The sequence below is a fragment of the Microdochium trichocladiopsis genome (assembly GCF_020744255.1).
Source record: "Microdochium trichocladiopsis strain MPI-CAGE-CH-0230 chromosome Unknown B0I36scaffold_12, whole genome shotgun sequence".
Classification (NCBI taxonomy): domain Eukaryota; kingdom Fungi; phylum Ascomycota; class Sordariomycetes; order Xylariales; family Microdochiaceae; genus Microdochium; species Microdochium trichocladiopsis.
The window spans coordinates 501,778-523,928 of record NW_025763555.1 but is presented as its reverse complement, the minus strand read 5'-3'; the positions used below and the strand labels follow the sequence as shown (position 1 = coordinate 523,928).

General features: G+C 53.4%; 9 protein-coding genes across 9 annotated transcripts; 6 read left to right on the top strand and 3 right to left on the bottom strand.

Annotated features, from left to right (window-relative positions):
* Positions 1-2,763: 2,763 nt before the first annotated feature.
* Positions 2,764-3,720, bottom strand: B0I36DRAFT_254466 (uncharacterized protein; the record flags this gene model as incomplete). The annotated part of the gene is made up of 1 exon (XM_046150819.1): positions 2,764-3,720. A coding segment is annotated over one exon (957 nt), but the record flags the coding sequence as incomplete, so codon positions are not given.
* A 355-nt stretch (positions 3,721-4,075) lies between these two features.
* Positions 4,076-4,646, bottom strand: B0I36DRAFT_336924 (uncharacterized protein). Its single transcript, XM_046155622.1, has one exon. It carries the CDS (start codon positions 4,635-4,637, stop codon positions 4,344-4,346), a length of 294 nt encoding a protein of 97 aa, XP_046005780.1. The 5' UTR covers positions 4,638-4,646; the 3' UTR covers positions 4,076-4,343.
* Positions 4,647-5,836: 1,190 nt separating this feature from the next.
* B0I36DRAFT_368765 (uncharacterized protein) lies at positions 5,837-6,106 on the top strand (the record flags this gene model as incomplete). Its single annotated transcript, XM_046159667.1, has 2 exons — positions 5,837-5,914; positions 5,984-6,106. 2 exons carry the CDS (start codon positions 5,837-5,839, stop codon positions 6,104-6,106), a joined length of 201 nt encoding a protein of 66 aa, XP_046005779.1.
* Positions 6,107-8,716: 2,610 nt separating this feature from the next.
* On the bottom strand, positions 8,717-9,263 carry B0I36DRAFT_336912 (uncharacterized protein). Its single transcript, XM_046155621.1, has one exon. It carries the CDS (start codon positions 8,948-8,950, stop codon positions 8,777-8,779), a length of 174 nt encoding a protein of 57 aa, XP_046005778.1. The 5' UTR covers positions 8,951-9,263; the 3' UTR covers positions 8,717-8,776.
* A 4,100-nt stretch (positions 9,264-13,363) lies between these two features.
* B0I36DRAFT_336910 (uncharacterized protein) lies at positions 13,364-14,222 on the top strand. Its single transcript, XM_046155620.1, has one exon. It carries the CDS (start codon positions 13,756-13,758, stop codon positions 14,191-14,193), a length of 438 nt encoding a protein of 145 aa, XP_046005777.1. The 5' UTR covers positions 13,364-13,755; the 3' UTR covers positions 14,194-14,222.
* A 1,754-nt stretch (positions 14,223-15,976) lies between these two features.
* Positions 15,977-17,198, top strand: B0I36DRAFT_336908 (putative oxidoreductase). The gene has a single exon (XM_046155619.1). It carries the CDS (start codon positions 16,030-16,032, stop codon positions 16,927-16,929), a length of 900 nt encoding a protein of 299 aa, XP_046005776.1. The 5' UTR covers positions 15,977-16,029; the 3' UTR covers positions 16,930-17,198.
* Positions 17,199-17,645: 447 nt separating this feature from the next.
* Positions 17,646-17,951, top strand: B0I36DRAFT_368762 (uncharacterized protein; the record flags this gene model as incomplete). The annotated part of the gene is made up of 1 exon (XM_046159666.1): positions 17,646-17,951. The coding sequence occupies one exon, from the start codon at positions 17,646-17,648 to the stop codon at positions 17,949-17,951; it is 306 nt and encodes a 101-aa protein (XP_046005775.1).
* Positions 17,952-20,272: 2,321 nt separating this feature from the next.
* On the top strand, positions 20,273-20,832 carry B0I36DRAFT_368761 (uncharacterized protein; the record flags this gene model as incomplete). Its single annotated transcript, XM_046159665.1, has 3 exons — positions 20,273-20,455; positions 20,515-20,558; positions 20,628-20,832. 3 exons carry the CDS (start codon positions 20,273-20,275, stop codon positions 20,830-20,832), a joined length of 432 nt encoding a protein of 143 aa, XP_046005774.1.
* Positions 20,833-20,855: 23 nt separating this feature from the next.
* On the top strand, positions 20,856-21,954 carry B0I36DRAFT_355003 (major facilitator superfamily domain-containing protein; the record flags this gene model as incomplete). Its single annotated transcript, XM_046157382.1, has 2 exons — positions 20,856-21,083; positions 21,448-21,954. 2 exons carry the CDS (start codon positions 20,856-20,858, stop codon positions 21,952-21,954), a joined length of 735 nt encoding a protein of 244 aa, XP_046005773.1.
* Positions 21,955-22,151: the final 197 nt, after the last annotated feature.

The following is a 22,151-nucleotide window of genomic DNA, read 5'->3' as shown; positions in this document are numbered from 1 at the left end:
TCATGTCCATCGCGCCGACGTGGGTGCTCTTGTCGTCCTCATCGGCCTGGTTGATGCACAGCTTGTCCAGCCAGACGCTGCCCCCGCCGTCGCCGGGCACCGAGACCTGGGCGAGGCGCATGACCTCGTCGACCATGGGCCGCGACACCTCCCAGCCCGGCGCGATGGGCGAGGCCGCCGCGGGGAGGGGCCAGTCGGGATAGTGCCAGCAGTAGCTGACTACGATGAAGGAGTCGACTTCGCGGGACCTGTCCGGGTCCTCCTGAAGTTGTGGAACACCATTTGTGGTCCCATTTACGGCTGCGGGGTGAGCCTGTATAGACCGAGGCTGGATCATGCGCAGCTTGAGCCGCGATGTGGCAGTCTGCTTGGACTGGAAGTGCTTGGCGACATCGGGGTTGAGCTCAGCCAGGCGGGCGCATATAGCGTCCGCCTCGGCCCTTCGCCTCTCGGGCAGTCCGCTGGCTGTGAGCAGGAGCTTCGAGATGTTGTCGGGTGAAAGGCGGACGAGCGAGTGGCCGAGGTCAGCCAGGCAGCTTGTGTTGCGCTGGCGGACGTAGTCGTCGGTGTCCATGGTGGATGCTATTGAGTATTTGAGTCTTGTGCTTTTTATTACTTTGGAAGCTCCTACTAGTTAGTGCGGAAGGTTAAGTCTTTGAACAACCACAACTCGACGGGGAAGAAGGGAGGCACAGGGCATTGTCTGATGGTTGGGGGGTTCCCTCTCCGAGACTTCAGGTGCGGCCGAATGCCACTGACGCCCAAAACCCCCCTGCAAGACGAGGCAGAATAGACAAGCCACAGGACTGTGCGCGTGACCTCGTTGGCTGCGGACTGTGTTTAGCCACTTGCTTCTGCCTGATAGCGTCCCGGTGGCACGTTGCTCTGCTTTGGACAATGGCAGTGTTCCTTCTACCCAGGCAAGTTGTGACTATGGTAAAGCATCACTACAGGCAAACCCGGCTTCGAAAACTCCCCGAATGGCCCGGACCATGCATACACATGACGAGTGGAAGCCTGATGCAAAAAGCGACATGAGCTGGTATCTGCTTGGCACGGTTCCTGGCCGTCCTCGACGACCATCAGTATTGAGTGCACACGGTAGTATCGCGGGCCCTTTGGAATGTATCCCTATGCCCTGGACAGAGTTCTCGTGGTGATACACTCTGCATTTGCCGACAAAAGCCAAGCTTGATATGAAACAATACCCACGAGCCATGCAAGCACTCAGACACAAATATCCCAAGCAATGCAGCGACAGGAAAAAGCCTTGGTTGTTCGCGAAGTGTTGGAGTCTTCAGAACGTGTCCCTCGTGCGGAGTGAGCGAGGATTACACCAATGCTGCAGTGCATCAATTCCTCCTGTCTGCAGGACTCTGTGGCAAAACATGCAGCAAAGCATGTCTCTGTTGGTCATGCCGGTCTGGCAGGTGAGCAGAAAGATCTGCCTGGGAGGCAATGGCAAGAACCGGGCGTGCCATCGACCTTGGTCCCGGGGGACTGGGGCACCACCGGCGTGCAAGGATATTCGTAATGCTCTCCGCCGGCTTCTGAGCCTTGCGAGTTTCTTGGCAAGGTGACAGATTGTAGATGGCAGAGTCGAGAGCGATCCCGACGGAAGCCAGTGCACGGGGTTCCAGATCATTCCGGGCCGATGTGACTATATCCGCCAAGCAATACGTCAGAAGCCTGTTCCTTTCGATCGGACCCAGCCAGACTGAGCGAACCCCTGAGAGGCATGAACAACGGACGGCGATCATGCCAGAAGCAGCGCCCCTGTGCGAAACAACCGCGTTTCTGGCTTGCCTGTTTGGGCAGCGGCCGGCTCGGCCGGGGCGCGAGTGTGACGTGCGGCCGGCCGGGGTTCCGGCAATACGCAGTATGAATGCCGTAGATTTTCCTCTGGCCACCAGCGAACGACGTGAACCTTGGCCCTGGGTCGTCGAGTGCGACCCTGCCGGCCAGGGATGCTGAGTCGCACCGATGGGGCACCCCCCAACTTGTCCAAGACATGCAGTCCTTATCTGTTATCGTGATTACATAAGAAATTTGTGACTACCTTACCGCGTAACCCGCCCTTATCCCTATTAGTGTGGGTGTGGTCGTTACATCACACACTTTGCGCGACCCAGAATTGGCCCCACTTTGGGAGTTTGGATCTTGAGGGTGAACCTGAATCCCACTGTAACAACTCTGGCTTGCAGGTGGGTGTTAACAGCGGGTCTATTTCTGGGTTCAAATTTGGAGGCTGCGGCGCATAGTCTCGGCATCCTAAACACCTGCGTTTTTCCAGGACAAGAAATAGCATCAGCGATAGCTTCATTCGTGAAGCTTCGGCGGATCATAGATTTGATCTGGTCTTGATAAGAATCGTACAGTCGAGGAGCCATTTCCCGCGAAGTCTTCCACAAGCGAGAGACGGAGGACATCGCTTGTGGAGATTCTGGAGGGTTGTGGAGCTGGGCGGGGATCTGTGAGTCATATTATGTGCGCCTGAACTGGCGACTGGTAAGGACTTACATATTATGTGTGGTGCCGCAAAATAGTGCATATAAAGTAGATTGATTTGCCGTACTAGACGAGATTCTGTTCTATGAGACTACTGATCGCTGTGCCCTTTTATGCCCAGGGGCCAGCGATCACTGAGTGCACTTGGGCAGGGATGCCCAGCGGGCCCGGGTTTGGCCGGTGATGTGCATTGTGCATAAGGCAATGCTCACCTTGTGCACTAGGGCAGTGCTCGTCTGCACGACATTATGATACTCAATCATATTCTTGTGTACTGTCTGCAGCTCCACTTTCTTTTGTCTCCGATCTGGACATCGGGACGCTAAACCTGAACCCAGCTGTACTTTCCATCGTGGTCTTGGCCTGCTCAAAACCCGAGAAATAAGCATCAGTCGGTACTGCCAGAAGGTACCCGACATAGCGCCACAGTGCGATGTAGTCTTCAGCCTCCTGCTGCCGAGGTTTTACACCCTGTTGCGGAAGCTGAAGCCATATATGGTTGCAGCAGAATGTTGCAATAGCGTGGATCGAGTTTAGCGTATTAATGGGGATACCGTGTTGACCCATATCAAAATACCCTTCCCTCTGCTCTGCGATTTCTAAGATTCGGCTTTGTACTGACGCATGACGCAGGCGAACGCGAATTGCTGTCTCGTGTGCGGTAATACCCCCGGGGCCTAGGTCGACCTCAACGGGCTTGGAGAAGCCTGTAACCTGGAGGAGGAGCTGGAAACGTTCCAGCAGGCGCCGACTCAACGCGCGTGTGGAAAAGCCGCCTGTGCGACTCAGCAATTCGGCGACGCTTGCCGTAGTTGCGTTTTGGCCGATGAAACCTTGTAGCGCGAAGCCCATGATAGTAGTAGCCACATAGCGATAGAAAAACCGCTGGCCGCGAGCGAGCTGAGCCCAGTCGACCCACGCTGGCACGGTGTTGATCTCGTGCCAAAATCTTGCGAGCACAGGATCCGAAGCGCGCTCTTGTATAAGCAGGGCGAACAAATCTGGTCGTCGGCGGTTATGAGCCTGTACTCCTTGACTACGGGCCAGCGTCTCTAGTATACCCATCACCAGAGAACCCAGCTCATCGTACTGGTGACGCAGAGGATCAAGCTGCTCAAAGTTCCAGTGTTTCTCCGTCCATCTGAATTTATGTGTGCCGTGCATATAATGCTGACCGGATTCCGGCTTAATACTATCTTGTTGCTCCATGCTTTTACCCAGACGATAGAAAGACCAAGCAACGCGAATTAGCGACGATATCTACCCCAAGCCACAAGGGTAGTTCTATTGAAACGTTGCAACAAGTGTTGTTTGGTCAGTTACTTAAGACGATGGGCCCTGTGTCCGGGTGATTGTGTGTATCCTGCGTTAATGGTTAACCTTTCAGTTGACTAGCCAACACAACTAACCGGCTGGAAATGTTGACAGCGTTCAAGCGATCAATATGTTCGCCTGATTGAGGGAGACATAGCAAACAAATTTATCACCCGCCTGACTTGACCGGATCGTGGCATCCAAGGGCTATCACCTCGTCCATCGTCCACTTCTGACTGAACTTTAATACCTTTCATTTCATGATCCACCGCCGCTCCAGGTACGCTTATCGCTAATATCTAAGCCGTATCCATTGCGGGGATCCCGTAAGAAAGGGAACCGTCCTTGTAGGCGAATTCAATACGTAAGTACCATAGAAAGGCGTAGATACAGGGCTCGCACTTTATTAAATGCACGTGCTAGTCTCTTAGGACTCGGATAGCCATTATTCGTTGGAATAGTTATCAGCTGCAACGTTGGGCCCTTGCCGATATAGGGTCTCAATGTATTTAAGAGTCATATTATACGGAGGTGCTTTGCAAAAGCCTTCGCTTCGCGTCCCATGACAGTGCTTTGTATACGACTTGTTGTTTTTGTTTTTTGAAGTTCGCATCGTGACACAACCTTGTCAACACCATGCAGGTCGGATTTGAGCCGTTTTTAGTTGCTTTCTGACCGGAATCGTCGGAATCGAGAAGGTTTGGAAAGAGAGCAGTAATTCTGATAGCAGGCAGCGTCGACGGCGGAGGAGACTCTGCTTCTGCAGAGCTCCCTGCCACCGCCGACACCACCAATATCAACAACACCGTCAGCATAGTCACACACGTCAAACTCGGCGTCGCCGCACGCGCAACCTGCGCTCTCCTTCGAGCCTCTAGGCTGCCACTCACCGAGGCTAAGATGATCACTAGCGGCAGGGCGTCCACTGTGAGGTCGACAGTTCAGCGAGCGATCGCCCGTGGCTTCGACCCAGCTTTAGGCCCGTCGCAGGTAATAAAGGATGAGTGGTTTGACGATACAGCACGCTCAGGGCGTCCTCGCAAGAGGTCCCCGGCGTTAACGCAATCCTTCGTTTCAAGGTACGCCTTCACAGGTACGGTCGCGAGAAGACGTGCTCGATGATTTCAAACGAGCTCAACGCAGAAGGAATAGATATATCGACGACGACAGTCTGGCGGGTTCTCCGCCGTACCCAGTACCGCAAAACGAAGCCGACGAGTAATCCCAGGATAACTAAAGCGATAAAAGCGAAGAGGTTAGCCTGGACCCCCGGACACCGCGATACCGACTTTAAGAATGTCATTTTCTCCGATGAGTCCTCGGTAGTCTTAAGCCACCGTCGAGGCAGCTACAAGATCTGGAGAAAGCCCACAGGGCAGATTATCAAGTCCTACATTCGATCGCGATAGAAGGGGTACTCGGAGTTCATGTTCTAGGGATGCTTCTCTTACGACCAGAAAGGGCCCTGTTATATATAGCGGCCAGAGAACAAGGCAGAGAGGGCGGCAGCGACAGCGGAGACCAACAGCCTAAACGCAGAGTTGGAGCCGAAGTATCGAGACAAGTGGGAGCTCTGCAATAGCGTCAGGAGGTGCAAGCTGGCGACACGCTTTGGAGGCCAGAAGCCGACTTGGAGATGAAGCCAGAAGACTGGGATGTTGGCACGCCGCAACGGCAATGGGATAGACTAGTAGCGATACCGTCAGAAGATTCTGCTTGAGGCGTTGCTGCCGTTTGCGAAGAGGTGTCAGTTCTCGAGGCCAGGCATAATCGTCCAAGAGGACGGCGCTCCTTGCCATCGCCATTTGTTCCAAGAGGAAACCTACAAGCTGTGGGATGTGGCCAACATGCTATGGCCCAGCAACTCACCAGATCTCAACGCAATCGAGCCCTGCTGGTTCTGGATAAAGAAGCAGACGACGAGGAAGGGCGCACGAAGATGGCAGCTCAGAAGGCTTGGGAGAAGGCTTAGAGAGACTTACCACAAGAGCATATCCGGGCCGAGATCGTTAGGATGCCGTATCATATAGAGCAGATTATCAAGCTTAAAGGCGGCAACGAGTATAAAGAAGGTCGCTATATTAGACCGGAGGTAAGCACGTCGACGTGGGGTAGTAGGAGAGTGAAGGGAGTAGTAAGCCAAGGCACCTTGCCGCGATAGGCGCAAGTCTGTAACGGCGAGATTTTCGACGGCTGGGTGGATCAGATGGACGGCGATGATGAAGCTAGTGGACTTACGATCAATGAGCTTGTTAGCTTACTGTCGCATCGACAGCGGTCGTAAAGATAGAGAAATCGACGTCGGCGTGGTGCTCAAGGTATGTACTGTTGGCAGGGATGTTAGGTGTGGGTGAGTTGGCAACTAGCGACGACGAGGTACCAAGACCGTGCTAAGCGAAGACTTTTGCAAAGCATTGTCGTTGATTTAAGGTTAACCTGCTAGACTTGAGGTTTATACCCCACTGCGGGTCGCAGCTCCAAGCGGTTCACGATCTAGCTCTCGTAAGTCGGGTTAAGGAGGCGAGCCTTAACTGCATTTCTATAAAATTTCAAGACCGTCGCCTTCAAGAGGAATGCTGCAATTGTCTCTAGGCCGAGCAGCAGCCGGTTCTATCATAACCCTGAATTATTTGGGGTAATGTAATCCACGGGTGAGCGGGTCACACGGGTGAACGGGTTACCTTCCTGCAATTTCATTGAGATTCCCTTCTTTCTCCTTTTTCTCTACCTTTAATCATGGGACGACAATCAATTGAAAGTGATTTGGTTCTAGCGCTAAATGCGCTCCAATCCGACCCAAAATTAAGCGTACGAAAGGCTGCATTACTCTATAATGTGTCTCGTACGACACTCCAGCAACGATACCACGGCCGAGCTGCGAGACGCGATATCCGACTACCCTGCCAGAAATTGACCTCGTACGAAGAGCAGAGCATCGTACGATATATAATCGACCTAGATTCGCGATCGTTTCCACCGCGCTTAAGTGGTGTTCGAGAAATGGCGGATCGACTCCTTCGTGAACGCGACGCGCCACGCGTCGGAACAAACTGGGCCTCAACCTTCGTACGACGACGACCTGAGCTCCGAACGCGTTTTAATCGAAGAATCGACTATTAGAGAGTCCTCTGCGAAGATCCAGACGCGTATCGCGTGTGGTTTTCCCTTGTACGAAACTGTGACGACCCGACCAACAGGTCGCAAGATCGGGCCAGGGACAAGGGCAGGTCATGCACGCGGGGCGACACACCCCTGGTTACATAAGCACTCTCATTATGTCAGCACGAACAAGGGTGGATATGTTGGATCGCAACATATCCAAACAGATCCAAGGATATGCTGGATCGCAACATATCCAGACATATCCACGGGAGCACGATGAAGGACAAAGGATATAAGGAAGCGATGGATCTCCTAGACAGACAGTCATTACCTTTGTACTTCAGCGATCAATCTAAGTATCATTCTCACACATCACTTGAACCAGTCACTCAATTGACGAGAGTGGTATCTCTTCCAAGAGACACGGCAACAACCAGAGAGAACGACATTCGACAGTTGTGATATTGCGACGGCTCTACCTACCCGCAGGACAGCAACCCACCGAAGCCCGACCAGACGGTTGACCCCGGAGGTCGGATCGTGACAATTAGACATAGTCCAAGGCAGGATTGTGTGTCCTGTTATCAGCCAATCTCATACACATCTGACTGAAGTCATACTTTCCTGGCATTTTTCTTTTTTGCACATGTCTTTCCTTCAACTGATGTACACTTCTTTCGCGCATTGTGCAAGAAGAATAACGTGTTAGTAGATGGACAATGACACGAGCGCGTGGCTTTAGTATTCGCCGTGAAATCCTTTTGTGAATATAACCTAACGCCTTTGACGGCATGTGATACAGCCACCTGCGTTACCACCGATTCAATCGCCGCGAGGAGAACTGCACTCACAGTAATGCCTCGCTAGATATTGAACACTGGAAAATGAAAAATGATAACTATCATACGAAACAGATGATTTCGCACAATATCCCGGGTCCCCGAGATTTTGCCCAAACTATTGGCTATTGTACTATGACACAGATGCACGCATTAAATCAAGGCTGCCATTGAAGCTTCTCGACAAGGTAGTACGATGTATAGGTTATTTAAGGTTGTTCTTTCTTTCGGGGCTCATTCATCAGTTCGTCAGCTCGCTGATGGAATGTGTGTCTAGGCAGAGGGCCTTCCGACGCGCATTTCTGGTGGTGTCCGGCCCGATGCTTGTCAAAGGGGATGAAAGGAGGATCTTTTCAGAAGGGTAAATTGGATGAACTCTTCCTTCTACACATACAGGCGTGGATGCGAAGGGACGACAAGACAGGATGGACACGACTCTGGGAGAGGGGGGAGAAGACGAGAGTCGGTGGCTGGAGATGTGGATGTTTCCGCGGAGGCAGGGATGGCGACGGTCTCGTGGAAGAGGTCCCGAGTGAGGGACCAGGGACACAAGGTGGTGTATCGTTGTGATGTGCGGCAGCTGATGAACGTGCAGAAGCCAGGGGCGAAGGAGGTTGGAACGGAGATGACGATGGTGATGGAGGTGTTGCGGAGGGATCTCTGCGCGAGAAAGGCGGAGGAGATGGTGGAGGACACGGATGTGGAGGGCGAGTGTCCGGCGAATGCACCGTATTGTTGGCATGAGAGATGCCCGCGGCGATGGCGTAACGTGCGCGAAGGGTTTTGTCCACCCGTGACGGGGTGGCAGATGCGACTGGATGCCAGGCAAATCATGCGCGTGGTAGCGCGAGTGCAGGCCTACGATGGTTGTGGCTGGGCTGCCTTTCTTCTGCGAGAGAGGGCTCTCGAGATCGGGACGGTGTCAGGGCCATACGATATGACGCTGACTTGTCTTGTGGACTGAAGGGTCTATAAACCGGAGCAGGGGTTGTGCGAGATGCGATGCTGGGAGGTCATCCACAGGCCCTTTTTCCCTGTTCTGTCTCGACAGAGGTATTCTGTCCGCTTGGAGCGAGGTGAGAGAGACCAGGCAGTTCCGTTTGTGCGCCTGGATGGGGACGATTATTATGTCGTCGGTCAGCGTGAGTTCCTCTGAAGGTAGGAGGTCGTATCCGCATTTCGGTCATCGATGTGGTCGGGAGATCACCTGTTTGCGGCCTTACGCAGGATGGTGTTTGGGGCTCAGCCTAGGGGCGTCGGTGAGAGTGGCTTGAGGACAGTAGAAGGGTTCAAGTGACTGGAAACACAACACATCCAGAGATGCGTGCAGCTAGAGAATGCTTTCATCACAGACATAGCATGCTGTCGGAAAAGATAGTCAAGATTCCGGGTCAAAGGGGGGTATGGGGGCACAGCCCCCGTTGCACTCGTCCTCCGACAGGAGGGCGGGTGTTCTGCCACAAGGAAAGAGGCTTTTTCAGTAAAACAATACTGACTCCGTGCTGTCGTGTTCTCTGGGGGTTGTCGTTCGTGTCTCTTGCGAGATACCACACTCGGATCAATTGAGTGACTAGGTCAAGTGAAGGATGAGAGTGATACTTAGATTGATCGCTGAAGTACAAAGGTAATGACTGTCTACAAGGAGATCCTCCGGCTCTATATACCCTTTGTCCTTCATCGTGTCCGTCGTCCTGCGACACCGTCGCGTCGCTGGCCGACGTCTTGTCGTCGTACGGCCGACAGGTGGTGGTCGCCGTGCGACTGCCCACTGTCGGTTGCTGACGTACGTGAGGGTGCTTACCTAATGTGCTCCCCGCCAGCCTTCGCTGGTCCGCCCTTGTCCCTGGCCTGATCCTGCGGCCTTGTTCGTGCTGGGCCTGTTGTTACCTCAGCCCCAAACAGTTCCCCTGTTGGTCGGGTCGTCACATCGGGCTAGCTCATACTCAATGGCCCATACAAAGCGAGTTACTGTGCTTGGCTGAGCACGGGCCACAATGACATTGGGATGTAATTGTGGCCCGTGCGCGGGTCAGCGGCCTTGTGGGCCTTGGCGTGTTCCAGGCACCACCCCGCGATCTCGGCATCGCATCAGGGATATATAGAGACTTGTACCCGCACCAAACACTCGCGCTTGAAGGGAGCGACACAACTCGCGGACAGGATGCTGCCTACTAAAATGTATCTACCTCCTAGAGCCCCAGCAGGCAATGGCGACGGAGGCACTTTGTCTTTAGTGCCATAGCTAAGGCTGCGGCATGCGTGTACCAGCAGCGGCAGCCTGGGGCGCACTCGAGGAGATTGAAGAAGCCAATGGCTCGGGACTAGGTCTCAGAGTACAGACAAGGCTCGACTCGCGTGCTTGAAGCACGTTCCGGCTCTCTCATGGACTACGTAGTAGGCAGTTGAGGGTAGAGTGTCTCGATCACGGCGGTGTTCAATTGCTAGGTACATAATGACTGGGCAGTTTAGACCGAATGGTTGGCAGAGACACATAAGATGGTGCAACCTGGACCTTTCTTGGCAACTTAGAATCGCGCAGCTCTTCCGGTGTACATAGTGGATGGGAAGACAAGCGGCAACAGGGCAGATACATTGGCGTGGCCTACGCACAGCGAAAGAGCTCGCGGGGTCGTTGCCGGAGAGTCAGCTGTTCCGCGCCAAAAGTCCAAAAGGGTTATCCATCTTTCGCGCTGCCAATCATATCATCTCCGTTCCCGCCGGCGTAATTGTCATACGACGTCCGGGCCCGGACATGATGGGGCCGATTCAACCAGCTAGTTGGCGAATCATAGTTCACATGAGCCGCCGTGTGCCAAAGTACCCCGCTCCTCCGGGCGGTGTCCCGGTCGGCCAAGGAGTTATTTATATAGTTCAGCACAATTTTGCCCTCCTCTGTTCCCTCAAAAGTGTAGAATAAAGAACTGGCTCATCCGTATGACTCTGGTTCTTGCAACACGATAAAGCGATCACATCAATCCGACTTACTTGAGTATCTCCAAATATCGTCCTTAGCAAATATGGCAGACCGGTTGCAGCGATACCGTCGGTCGTACAATCCGGTTCGGGCACAGATACAGCCTATCGCTACTCAAGGCCTCGGACCTTGCCGTGAGCCTTTTCAGTCTGCCATTGACGACTCCGGTGCACGAGCGGCGATATTAGCACTACTTCAGGCTGTAGCTCGCGCCCTTAACGAAGAAGAGAGGGTGAAAAGGAGGAATGTCCAACCATCATGAACGTTCCGGCATAGAGAGCCAGCCGGGCAAAGAGGCAGATGCTAGGCATAACATTCACTTTCTTGATCTACCGGAGGTTGTTTTCTTCCGTCCACAGCTGAGTGAGCACGGTATGGAGTAGCAACATTGTAGTCGCGACAGCTTATAGCACTTAGGCGTCTCCGTCACGCGTCGACATGGTCACATGTACCTCATAACAACTCAAGTAAGATCTTGGACTTAGTAAGACGGTGTATAATACTATCTATAGTTGAACTTTGCGACCCGCGGTGTACTGAAGAGGTTCTCACACATAACTAACGGCTCGCCCCTCGGCCAGTAGATCAATTTATTTATCCCTTCGATAAGCTAGAACCTAGCAGATTGACACAGTCTGAATCATGGTAACTGTTGAGGCGATCGTTAAGGTAGCAAGATAGCTCGGTCTGGAAGAACCCGAACTATCTGCGAAAGGGGATTATCGCTAGAAGCGGTAGCTCCCGCAATCTGGATGTTAGAGCTCTCACTACTACTTGCTGTTTGTGTAATGCCGGGGTCGCTGACGGTTTCACCGGGGGTTGCTGTTGCTTGTGTAGTTCCCGTTTCGCTGGCAGTCCAATAGGATCTACCACTGGAGGCGCACTTGTACTGCTAGAGGAAAGGCTTGTCTCGTCATCCGTAATGTTCGTGTAAAAGTGATAGTTTGATGAGTGGTTTCTGTTGCGGTTAAAGTAGGCTTCGTTATAGTAGTCCACGTAGTTCTCGTACTGAGCTCCTCGGTAATGCAAGCAATACTACCATTATGTTTCGCCCTCGCGCGTTTCGACCGAGCTTGGAATCCCCTGCTGCCACACAATCTACTCAAAGCTGGTGAGTGGCACGCCTCTCACCAAATGGGAGGTCCATCCTCGGTGGCGCCTACGAGAGCCATCCTCTCGAGATCCATACCGACGAATCCTCGACCCTAAGATCGCCACTGCTCTCCGTGGCAGACCTAAGAACACCACACCGGCTGTTCCAGCGCGGCTAGCCATTGAGGCAAGCAGCCAGCCGAGTAGCCAACGAGCCAGCAATCCAGCAAGCCAAGCGACAGGGCGCAGACGAGGTCGACCACCAGGAAGTCACAACAAGTCAACGCTAGCTAGGCTTGCTCTGGAAGCGAGCCAACAGGCCAGCAGCCAGGCTAGTAGCCAGGCCAGTGCCTCATCCCAGCGCCAGACGCGCAGCCGGTCAGCTGTTCTTGGAGCTGGAAGAACTACAGGAGTACGTGCCAACGGATGGAAGACGCAATCTAGCATTCGCAGGCGAAGGAGTCAGTGGGAGCTGCTTGACAGCGACGAGGAGGTTCTTCCATCTATAGTAGTTAGAGGATAGAGATATAGATAGCTGCCCTCTAGGGCGCGCTGGAATTGGCCGTGTTCTGTATTGAAAACCAGACCTTGTTTTGATATACGCCTAAGACCTGTTCTAGAGGCCTGGTTGACCTGGTTGGTTCTGACTATACCGAAAGCACGGCCTTGTTAAGAGAGCTTGCTTCACCGCCTTTGCACTGATGTACCTGTGGGTCGAAGGAAAAAAATGAGCGAATCAGAGGCGATAGAAGTCATGCCCGTGTAAGAGTCATGCCCGGGTAGCAATTCTTCATGCCCGTGTAGTAATTGCCAATAGAACTTGAGAGGCGCATATTTCCGAGTACGGACTTCCCGTAGTATGTGATCGTTCTGGCTGGGGCTTCTGTTTTGTAACAGTGGTAAAGAGTTCAAACCATTGGTGTTGTCTAAGGTCTGCGTATCATTGTAGTATACCAGAGGCGTGTTGTCCCTTATATATTTTCTTTGCTACAGAAGCGCGATGAGAGGCAAAAAGGGGCTGAGTGTCACGATCCTGCCTCCGGGGTCAACCGTCTGGCAGGGCGCTGGGGTTGCTGTTCTGCAAGATAGGTAAAGCCTGTGCGATAACAACTAACACTGCTGTCGTTCTCTCTTTGGGGGGTTGTCGTGTCTCTTGGAAGAGATACCAGTCTCGGCAATTGAGTGACTAGTTCAAGTGTGTGGTGAAACTGATACTTAGATTGATTGCTGAAGTACAAAGGTAATGACTGTCTGTCTAGGGGATTCTTCTCGTGCTATATATCCTTTGTCCTTCATCGTGCGTTTCCCAGGATATGCTTGGATATGTTGCGATCCAACATATCCGCGTGGATATGTCGGGATATGTTGCGATCCAACATATCCAGTCTTGCTGACATAATGAGATGCTTACGTAACCAGGGTGTGTTTGCCTTGTCCATGGCCCGATCTTGCGACCTGTTGGTCGGGTTGTCACACAGAGGTCGATGTCGGGAAGTATGTCCGATCTATTTACGGCTCTCCCAGCAACAACAACAACAACAACAACAACAACAACAACAACAACAACAACAACAACAACAACAACAACAACAACAACAACAACAACAACAACAACAAATCACATGCCGCACTCCATGCAAACACTAGATGCAACGGTTGTAGATAAAGCTTGCATTCCAATGGGAGGTCAAAAAAAAATTCCTATCTGGGAAGAGGTCCCATAGAGAAGAGACCGACAAAAGAACCCCTGTGATTTTTACTCACTGCGTTCATTCAAAACACGGGGCATTGGGCATTGCGCTCATTCCTTCGCGGCCTGTCGGAACTAAAGTAGGTGGACTTAGTGGAGTCGCAGCCAGGTTGTGTTAGCAAACCTTGCATCAACGTATAGGGAACCACAATGTCGTACTCGCGCTGCTTCCTAGCATGGGTAAAGTCAGCAGTGCCGGCACCGCTGCCAGCCTGCGGCACAGTTACAACAGTCTGAAGGTCGTTTTTCTGGCTGGCGTCTGCGGCGGTGTGCCAGGTTCTCCCGAGGCCGGGCCCGAGATCTTTCTAGGCGACATTGTCATCAGCCAACAGGTCGTGCAGTTCGAATTCGGCAGACAATATCCAGGCCATTTCATGGCGAAGGATGGCACGGCTGACTCCCTTCGCCGACCTAATCGCGAAATCTCGACGATTCTCGCCAGAATCAAGACCGAGCACGGTCTCAGCCGCCTTGAGCGTAACTCAGCATCCATACTACGGGTTCTCCAAGCTCGTGCTCAAGAAGTAGAGTCAAAGATCGACTATCGAGAGCCCAGCACGGACACGGACCGCCTATTCGCTGCGGATTACAATGCAGCTCCGATCGAACCTTGAGGCCCGGACAAACCCCATCGGCCCGCCCCGAGCTAGTAGCCAACTGCTGTCCGACCCCATTTGTCAGACCCTGGTCTGTGCGGGAATTGCCGTGCTGACTGATGTGGATTTCCAATCGTCGGTGTCCGCTGGCCAATCACAGCCGCGCGCAGGTCAGGCCACAGCTGATTAATCTGCAGTTTGCCTTCTAGGCGTTAGCTCCCTTCTAAAAGCAAGATTAGGCTTTAGCTTAGGAATACGTCATGACTTCCTTCATGTATCTGTCTCTCTTGGGCTCACAACCTGGTGGTTTATCAGTGATCGGACCCCAACGCCGACCGTAGATAATCTAGTTCGCATGCAGTGCCGAAAGTGCAGTTAGTGTCTGGCGGGGCCTGCCTAGCTAGTCCACGAACCCCTCCAATGCTGCTGAGCGGCCCGCGATCCGCTCGTCAGCTCGGGTGATCAATTGCCTCATTGGCTGATATATAGGGTTGCCAGGATTGGCGAAATCCTGCACTACATGGATTGTACTTAACCGTAGTGCTGTCTGTAGCAGAAGCAAAAGCATTAACTTAGTTAGCGATCTCGTATAGACGGGAAGTACCGGGCTTTTTCGATAAACCTGGAGACCCTATACAGAAACGTAATTATCGCCGCATTCCTGCAGGATTGCAAGACTAGGGGCCCCCGCCTCGATTCGGCAAGGGTCGGAGAGCTCCATGCCTGGAAAGAAGATGACATATTAATAGACGAAGGGATTATGCAGAATATGAACAGGATAGGAGCACGTAACTAGCCGCTGCTATACCCGATCAGGCCTTCCTCGCACCCTCTGGCATAGCTAACTCTACTACATAGATACCTCTAGGGCTCGTTCGCTCCGGCTAGGTACCGTGCTGGGGTGGGGTAGATTAGTTAGAGCAGGGTGCTGCGCAGTAAAGTACCATTCCATAAATTGATTGCATCACGATGGTCGTCCAGAGCAGACAGACAGAGAAGCGGATACCTATCCAAGCAGTCGTCGTCATATTTTTAATTTCATGTTTTCACATCTTGAGCAGCAGTGTATTCAAATGAGAATGCCCTAATTAGACATTCCCTCATGGTTATAGCGATACTGTTTTTGTGCTATCGTTGCTAGCTCCCCCAACAAAACTGCCGGGCCCCAAAAAGTCTGGGAATAGACTAAGTACCGCCTAAGTGAGCCTCGCTGGCAATACCACCGAATCTGGTAGGCGATGAACTCCCCTTGGGTGGTTGTTCTTCTCATGATCAGAAGGAAGCTCACTTTGCCTCAGCACATCACCAGTACTTTAGCTACAGTGAGCTCCTGGCGGATTTTGAGTGTACTTCCAATAGGGTCTGATACTATTGGCTCTAATCCCTGAGAATTCTCCATAATATTTGTACCGGAGCCGCGTGGCTCTGAGCACATATTTAGAAGAACTAACTTAGTCCCTCGTCGGTATAAGGTTAAGCCCGCTAACTAAACCTTGCCCAATCAATTGCTGATATACTGGCTTTACTGCCTGATGGAGTTATTGGTGAATATATGATAGGGCAGCAAACGATTAGGGTCTTGGCATTTGGGAACCTCCCCCGGTCCTATCTCTTTTTGACTACTGGGTGCCTGCCGCCAAGAGGCTAGTTCCGTCCATCTGCACGACCTGGACTTATGACGAACTATGCGGTGTTAGCGGGTACGGATATATCGGCGTCACTAAGTCCGCACAGCCATTGCCCTGACGAGCTTCCATATATATACCTCGGCAGAGACAGGCTCCCAGAGTCAGACATTCGACCACTGACACCCAAGCCGAAACCAACTATAACGGAATTCCTTACACAATCAGTATGTCGGCAGCTATTCGCGACACCGGCGCAGAAGCCGCCGTCCGCTTTATTGGCAAGATGCACAACGACACTTACGCAGAAATCGACCCGCTCAAGGCCGACCTCTCAGGCATGACCATCGTCATCACGGGTGCCTCGAAAGGTATAGGCCGCGCTGCCGCCATCGCCTTTGCGCAAGCCGGCGCGTCCAACATTGCCATTACCGCGCGCTCCAGTCTCGATGACGTGGTCTCAGCTATGCTGAAGGCCGCTCGTGATGCTGGCCGGCCTAAAGAGCCCGTTATCTTTAGCGGCACCGCCGACGTCACTTCTGAACAGGACGTGTCGCGCTTCGCCAAGAAGGTCGGCGAGGTATTCGGCGCCGTAGATCTCCTCATTAACAACGCCGGCTACTCGTCCGAATGGACGCCCCTTGTCGACACGGACCCGGCGGACTGGTGGATGAACTTCGAGGTCAACGTCCGCGGCATATATCTTTTCACGCACGCCTTCCTGCCTCTCGTCCTCAAGTCTGCCTCGCTTAAGACAATCCTTAATGTGACGAGCTTCGGAGCTGTGATTATTAGCGAGGGCGCCAGCGGCTACCAGACGGCAAAGTTCGCCGTGTGCCGCTTGACTGAGCATGTCGCCGCCGATTATGCCGACCAGGGTCTCATCTGCATCGCGGCCCATCCTGGCGGTATCAAGACCGAACTGGGCACCCGGCTGCCCAAACCGTTGCACCAGTGGCTCGTGGACGAGGTCGAATTGCCGGCGCACTGGATGACGTGGCTTGCAAGGGAGCGACGAGAGTGGCTACAGGCGCGCTTCGTGGTGGCCAATTGGGACGTCAAAGAGCTCGAGTCGAAGAAGGACGAGATTGTCAATGGGAACAAGCTCAAGTTTCGGATGGTTGTTTAGATGACTACAAAACAAAGGTCGAGGATACAAGGACAGCCACCTGGCTGCCTCGGGCCACTTGAGCTTGATTGGAATAGCATCTGGGTACTCTATGGAACAAAGAACTTTACTCGTGGGCCTCCAAGCAATTCTCCAAGAGCTGCTTGCAAGCTGGACTAGACCATAGTTAAGAGTTTGGCAGTTTTGAATGATGGCATCTATACTGAGACTGGTTACCCTACCCCCGCTGAATGGTTATGGCCTCAACAATGCTACCACTTCGTAATGACGACAGCGTACCCGAATATTGTCCAGTAAAATAAGGTCACGTTATCCGTGCGCGATGTGCGACTAATTGCTCTGGTCTGTCTATCGCGGCAAGTCCAGCAAGAAAGTCCAATTTGTGCGGCCATCAGCCAGCCAGTACGTCTTCAAGCCGTAAGTGACCGATCAAGACTTTGACCATGTCGCGTTTGCCGTGTTCAGCGGTATCAGCGATATAAACGTCGCTAACTGCGTCACTGGCACGCCGTCTGTACGGTCCTAAGATCTTCCCGTCGATACCACTAGACGGGAGGAGTACCCGCAGAAGAGGGGAAACGTGCTGCATACTGCAGATCTAGACTCGTGCTGCCACCCTCACAGCAGCCACTTCGTGTTCGAGGTGTTCTCGCGCGACCTGCTTTAGCATGCAAACATACGACTAGAGCAGCGCGGCACATGTGGCAAAGGAAGTCATGTCCCGGCTCCCTATGCCTCCTCCGGACCACCTCTGCGGCTCATGTGCAGCGCTTGACCTCGAGTCTCTTGTCACTGCGCTATGGCTGACAAGCGAGGACGCCCGCCAGGCTCACGCCGCGCGCCCTGCCACAAACTTCGAGGTAGAGCGATCCGTCTACATCGACGACTTCTCGCTCAAGATTGTCGAGCGCAGGTCGACGCGCTGCCACCTCTGCCAGCTTGTCGCCGCGTGCGCCCGCATGACTGGCGACGAGGACGCCCTAAAGGACAAGCACTGCTGCATCCGCCCAAAGCTCGTATAGGCGAGCCCGGCTCGGTAGGCTGACGCGCCCAGGCTCGTGCACAGCGGACAGCTCTACGTTTGGTTCCATGGGCTCAAGAGGAACCAGAAGATCGCTCCGCCAGTAACCCCTGCAGCTAAGAAATCGCAAACACGGGGGAAGAAGCGCAGCGGGCTTTCCGATCGCGGGGCAAGCAAAAGTGCGCGAGACCAGTTGCCTGATGCGCTTGGAGATGGTGACGTAGCACTATCAAGTGGAAGAGAACTTCGAGATACCCCAGGATCAGGCCCAGAAGCAGCAGAGAACAAAGCAGCAGAGAACGACGCAGCGAAGAAAGAAGAAGCTTGGGTTATCAGCCCATGAACAAGTCTAGCAAAGATATCTTGCAGCTTCTACTGGAGGGATTCATGTGGCCCACCGCAGGGAACACATCTTAGGACAAGTTCGATGCAAATGCTCTGGTAATGGCCCTCCTTGGCACACCTCGCGCACGCCTGAGTGCTGGCATTTGAAGCATTGCTCTGGCCGTAGTCCGCGCTCGAAGATTCCGGTGAATCCGGACTCGCCGCTGGCGTGGAAGAACCCCTCGGCTAGCAATCTCTTCGCATCAGACCCCCTTCGCGTCATCCTTTTTGCTTAGCCATACTATCTTGGGTACGTTGGCCTCGTCCTCCTCGCTGAAAGTTTCTGCTGCCCGTCTCGAATCTCGGCCTTCTCATTCAAGAGATTTAATCTGTTAACGTGGTCGACTTTGACCGGATAGAGCTCATCCCGCATCACCCCGTGCTCCCCTCCCAATCGAGGCTTCCGGTACCAACTTGACCATATGATGGTCGCCTTCATCGCGGCAAGCCACTCTGACTCGGTTACTGGTCTTTGGGTCTTCTAAGGTATAAGTTAGCCGAGGAGATGGTGTAGCTCCCTTTATTTTCAAGGTTTAACTCGATAGAGCTGGGGCTTCATGGCAACGATCCCTCATACCCCAGAGTCAACCAGTTTCCGTGTGCCCAACCTGTCCAACATGTGATGCCATCAAGGTTAAGAGAAGCTTTTCTTTGAATCTAGCCGCATAGGCTATACGCTTAAGCAATAGCCGCCCCTTGCTAGTTATGTCTGTGACGCCCACGCTCCCTAGGGTGCGCTGTGGCACGCTAAGCATTGCCAACCCCTTGGGGGGGGGGGCAAGTATGGACCTAAAATGACACAGCATAGTGATCTAATCGACCGCCGACGTCCCGACAGCGCGAGGCGGGAAAGCACATCGATTCCCTAGAAAACCACTTCAACATTCAACACAATCACCTTTTAGATGGTGTAGACCTGTCAACCGATCACCCATGAACCTTTGCTACGGAAAGTGTCAATTACAGTGGTCTCTAAATTTCTCAAGTCGCGCATCGTGCTCTCGATAACCTGCCCTGGATCGGACACGGACATCACCGCTCTCAATTTCGCGCCGACGGTGCGACGCGCTAGAGGCCTAATAGGCACCCAGCCCAAACCCCCACCAAATACTGCACCAATTATATGCAACAGGTAAGCTGTGGGGTGCTAAGCGGCGTGTACGAAGAGTCATCAAGTGGGACAAACCAAGTAGCATATAATGCGAAACCTACTGTACCCAAGCGGCCAAGCATGCAATCAAATGACAGACGGGAAGTGTGGAAGTGCCATTTCCGCTTCTTTTCGATGAGCATACGACCAAGTAGCGTTCTTCTCGAGGGGTGGTGTGCTTCCCGGAGATACGGTCCTCGGTGTGGATGGCGGTGGGTGGGGTCGACGCACGGCAGATTGATGAGCAGGTTCTTTCGGTAGGGAATTGTGCTACGCTGATTCGGATTGCCGTTGTAGCAGAGCCGCAGATGACCAGTGCGTGCCTCACAGGCTTCAGGGCCTGGAAAGTATAAGCGCTGCTTATGTGATTCATAGAATCATGGGTTGGATACGAATAGCTATGATGATCGAACATGTCGTCTTTGTCGGACACGAGCCTCAATTCGTATAGACCGGTGCTTCAAGAAATGCGGTGTTTCCCACGCGCATACAAAACCCCCAGTTGGTGACTGATTGCAACGCTGCGTCATCCTGACGTGCATCGTGATTGGTGCAACCGATTACCGAGGACCGAAGCACCGGCCCGGATTTAAGGCAGGCTCATTGGTGCCTCTCGTAGCTCCAATGGCGGGTGAAAGACGGACTCCAAAATTAAGTCCCTGGGATATCTCTGAAATGAATATAAACATTGTACTATTTTCGAAGAAATCTCCAATAACGTTAACGAAAGCTATGGACACTTTACCCCGACTTGTCTGCCTAACGCCCGACCCAAGCCACTACCAAACATGGCGTCGCCACCACCCACCGCAGCGGATATACAGAAACTAGGAGAGGGGGAGGGGCCGGATTCGGGGTCGCAGACGGCAACCGAACCTCAGCAGGGAGACGATACTGATGCTTTGGAGGGCGCATCGGAGGCCGCTGGTGACATCGAGAAGGCTGCCGGACGACAAGAGGCCGCAGGCGATGTTTTGGACTGGGATGGGCCAGACGATCCGGAAAACCCCCTAAACTGGGCCCCTTGAAGCGCAGAGTGCAGGTTATCTGCATCGCCCTCTACACGCTACTTGCGTAAGAGCCCTCCTCCCAGGTGCTCGCAGCTTGCGGTCGCAGGATTCGCTAACTTCTGGTCGCCTGCAGCAGTCTAACGGCGACCATGTTTGCCCCGGGCGTCGACGACTTGGTGAAGGACTTCAAGGTTACAGACGAAACCGTGGCCAGCCTGGCAGTCTCCATCTACGTCCTTGGGTTTGCCATCGGCCCGCTTCTCTTCGCACCGTTGTCCGAGCGTTACGGCCGGCTGCCCGTGTATGCAAGCTCAGGGGCATCTTCATCGCCTTCCTGATCGGGAGTGCATTTGCAATCGACATGGGCATGTTTATCGCGTTCCGTTTCCTGAGCGGCGCCGGCAGCTCAGCGTGCTTGGCACTCTCCGGGGGCACGTTGGCCGACGTGATCCCGAGAGAGGATCGCGCAAAATGGATGAGTCTGTTCGTGTTGGGGCCCCTTCTGGGGCCTGTCATCGGCCCAATCGCCGAAGGGTTTGCAGCTGAGAATCTTGGCTGGCGCTGGGCATTTAGAATCATCCTGATCTTGGTGGGTTATGATACTCTGCAGGCATTTGGCGTCGTGGAAACTAACCACCTTTGAGCGGAGTAGTGTGCAGCTGTTGGAGCCCTGTGCGTCGATTTCCTTCGAGAGATATACGCACCGGTTATACTACGTCGCCGAGCAGCCCGTCGAAGGAAGGAACAGGGACAGCCGGCCAAGGTGGAATCACTCCCGATGAAGGAGGCGGCCGCTCGAATGGCCAGCACGATCACGCGGCCCCTGCGGTTATTGGTTTTCTCTCCCATCGTGCTCTTTCTGTCGCTCTCTGCTGCGTTCGCCTTCGAACTCTTGCTCCTCCTATTCACTGGCTTTGCGATCGTCTTTAAGGGCCAATACGGCTGGTCGACAGGCATCTCAGGACTGGCGTATGTCGGGCTTGGCAATGTGGTATTGGCATGCTCGCCTCCGTGGTCATCCAGGCTCGATTCAGGAGCGTCATAATGGAAGCACAGAAGAAGAAAACGGGAAGAAGCAGACCAGAAGACCGACTTCTGATTACAGCATACGCCGCGCCAATTCTGCCAGCCGGTATGTTTTGGTACGGTTGGTGCGTGGACAAGCTTTGGAAATCCCGCTCACGCCTCTGCCCTCCAGCCGAAGTGGATGGGACGACGGACTCCACTTCGCGATGGAGCTCCGAGACTGGACCGTGAAGCACGCAGAATTGGTGGCCAAACCCAACGCAGCCAGTGATCAGTATGTGAGGGTCTACGTCGATGGTGCTACGTCGAAGCTCCCGAGGGCAGTTACCGTGTTGGCGCGAAAGATGCTGGGTTCCGAGTGGGACGAAGCTATGCGAAATAGTCTCAAGTATGTATCCGCGAGCGATTCCGTTGCTGCTATTTGCTACTCTTAATCTTGCGCGTCACGCCCTAGCAATGCATACAGTCTCGAATCGCCAGGTTTCCTCCTTTCAAGCGTTATGCTCGTCTGGAGAGAACCACGGAAGAGCTTCTGCGGTACTTGTGCTTCCTCGGCCGTCCTTCCTCGCCGTCAAGGCGTTGGCAGATAAGCCCAACTCGAAATCAGGCCTTTACAACTTTAGTCAGTTCA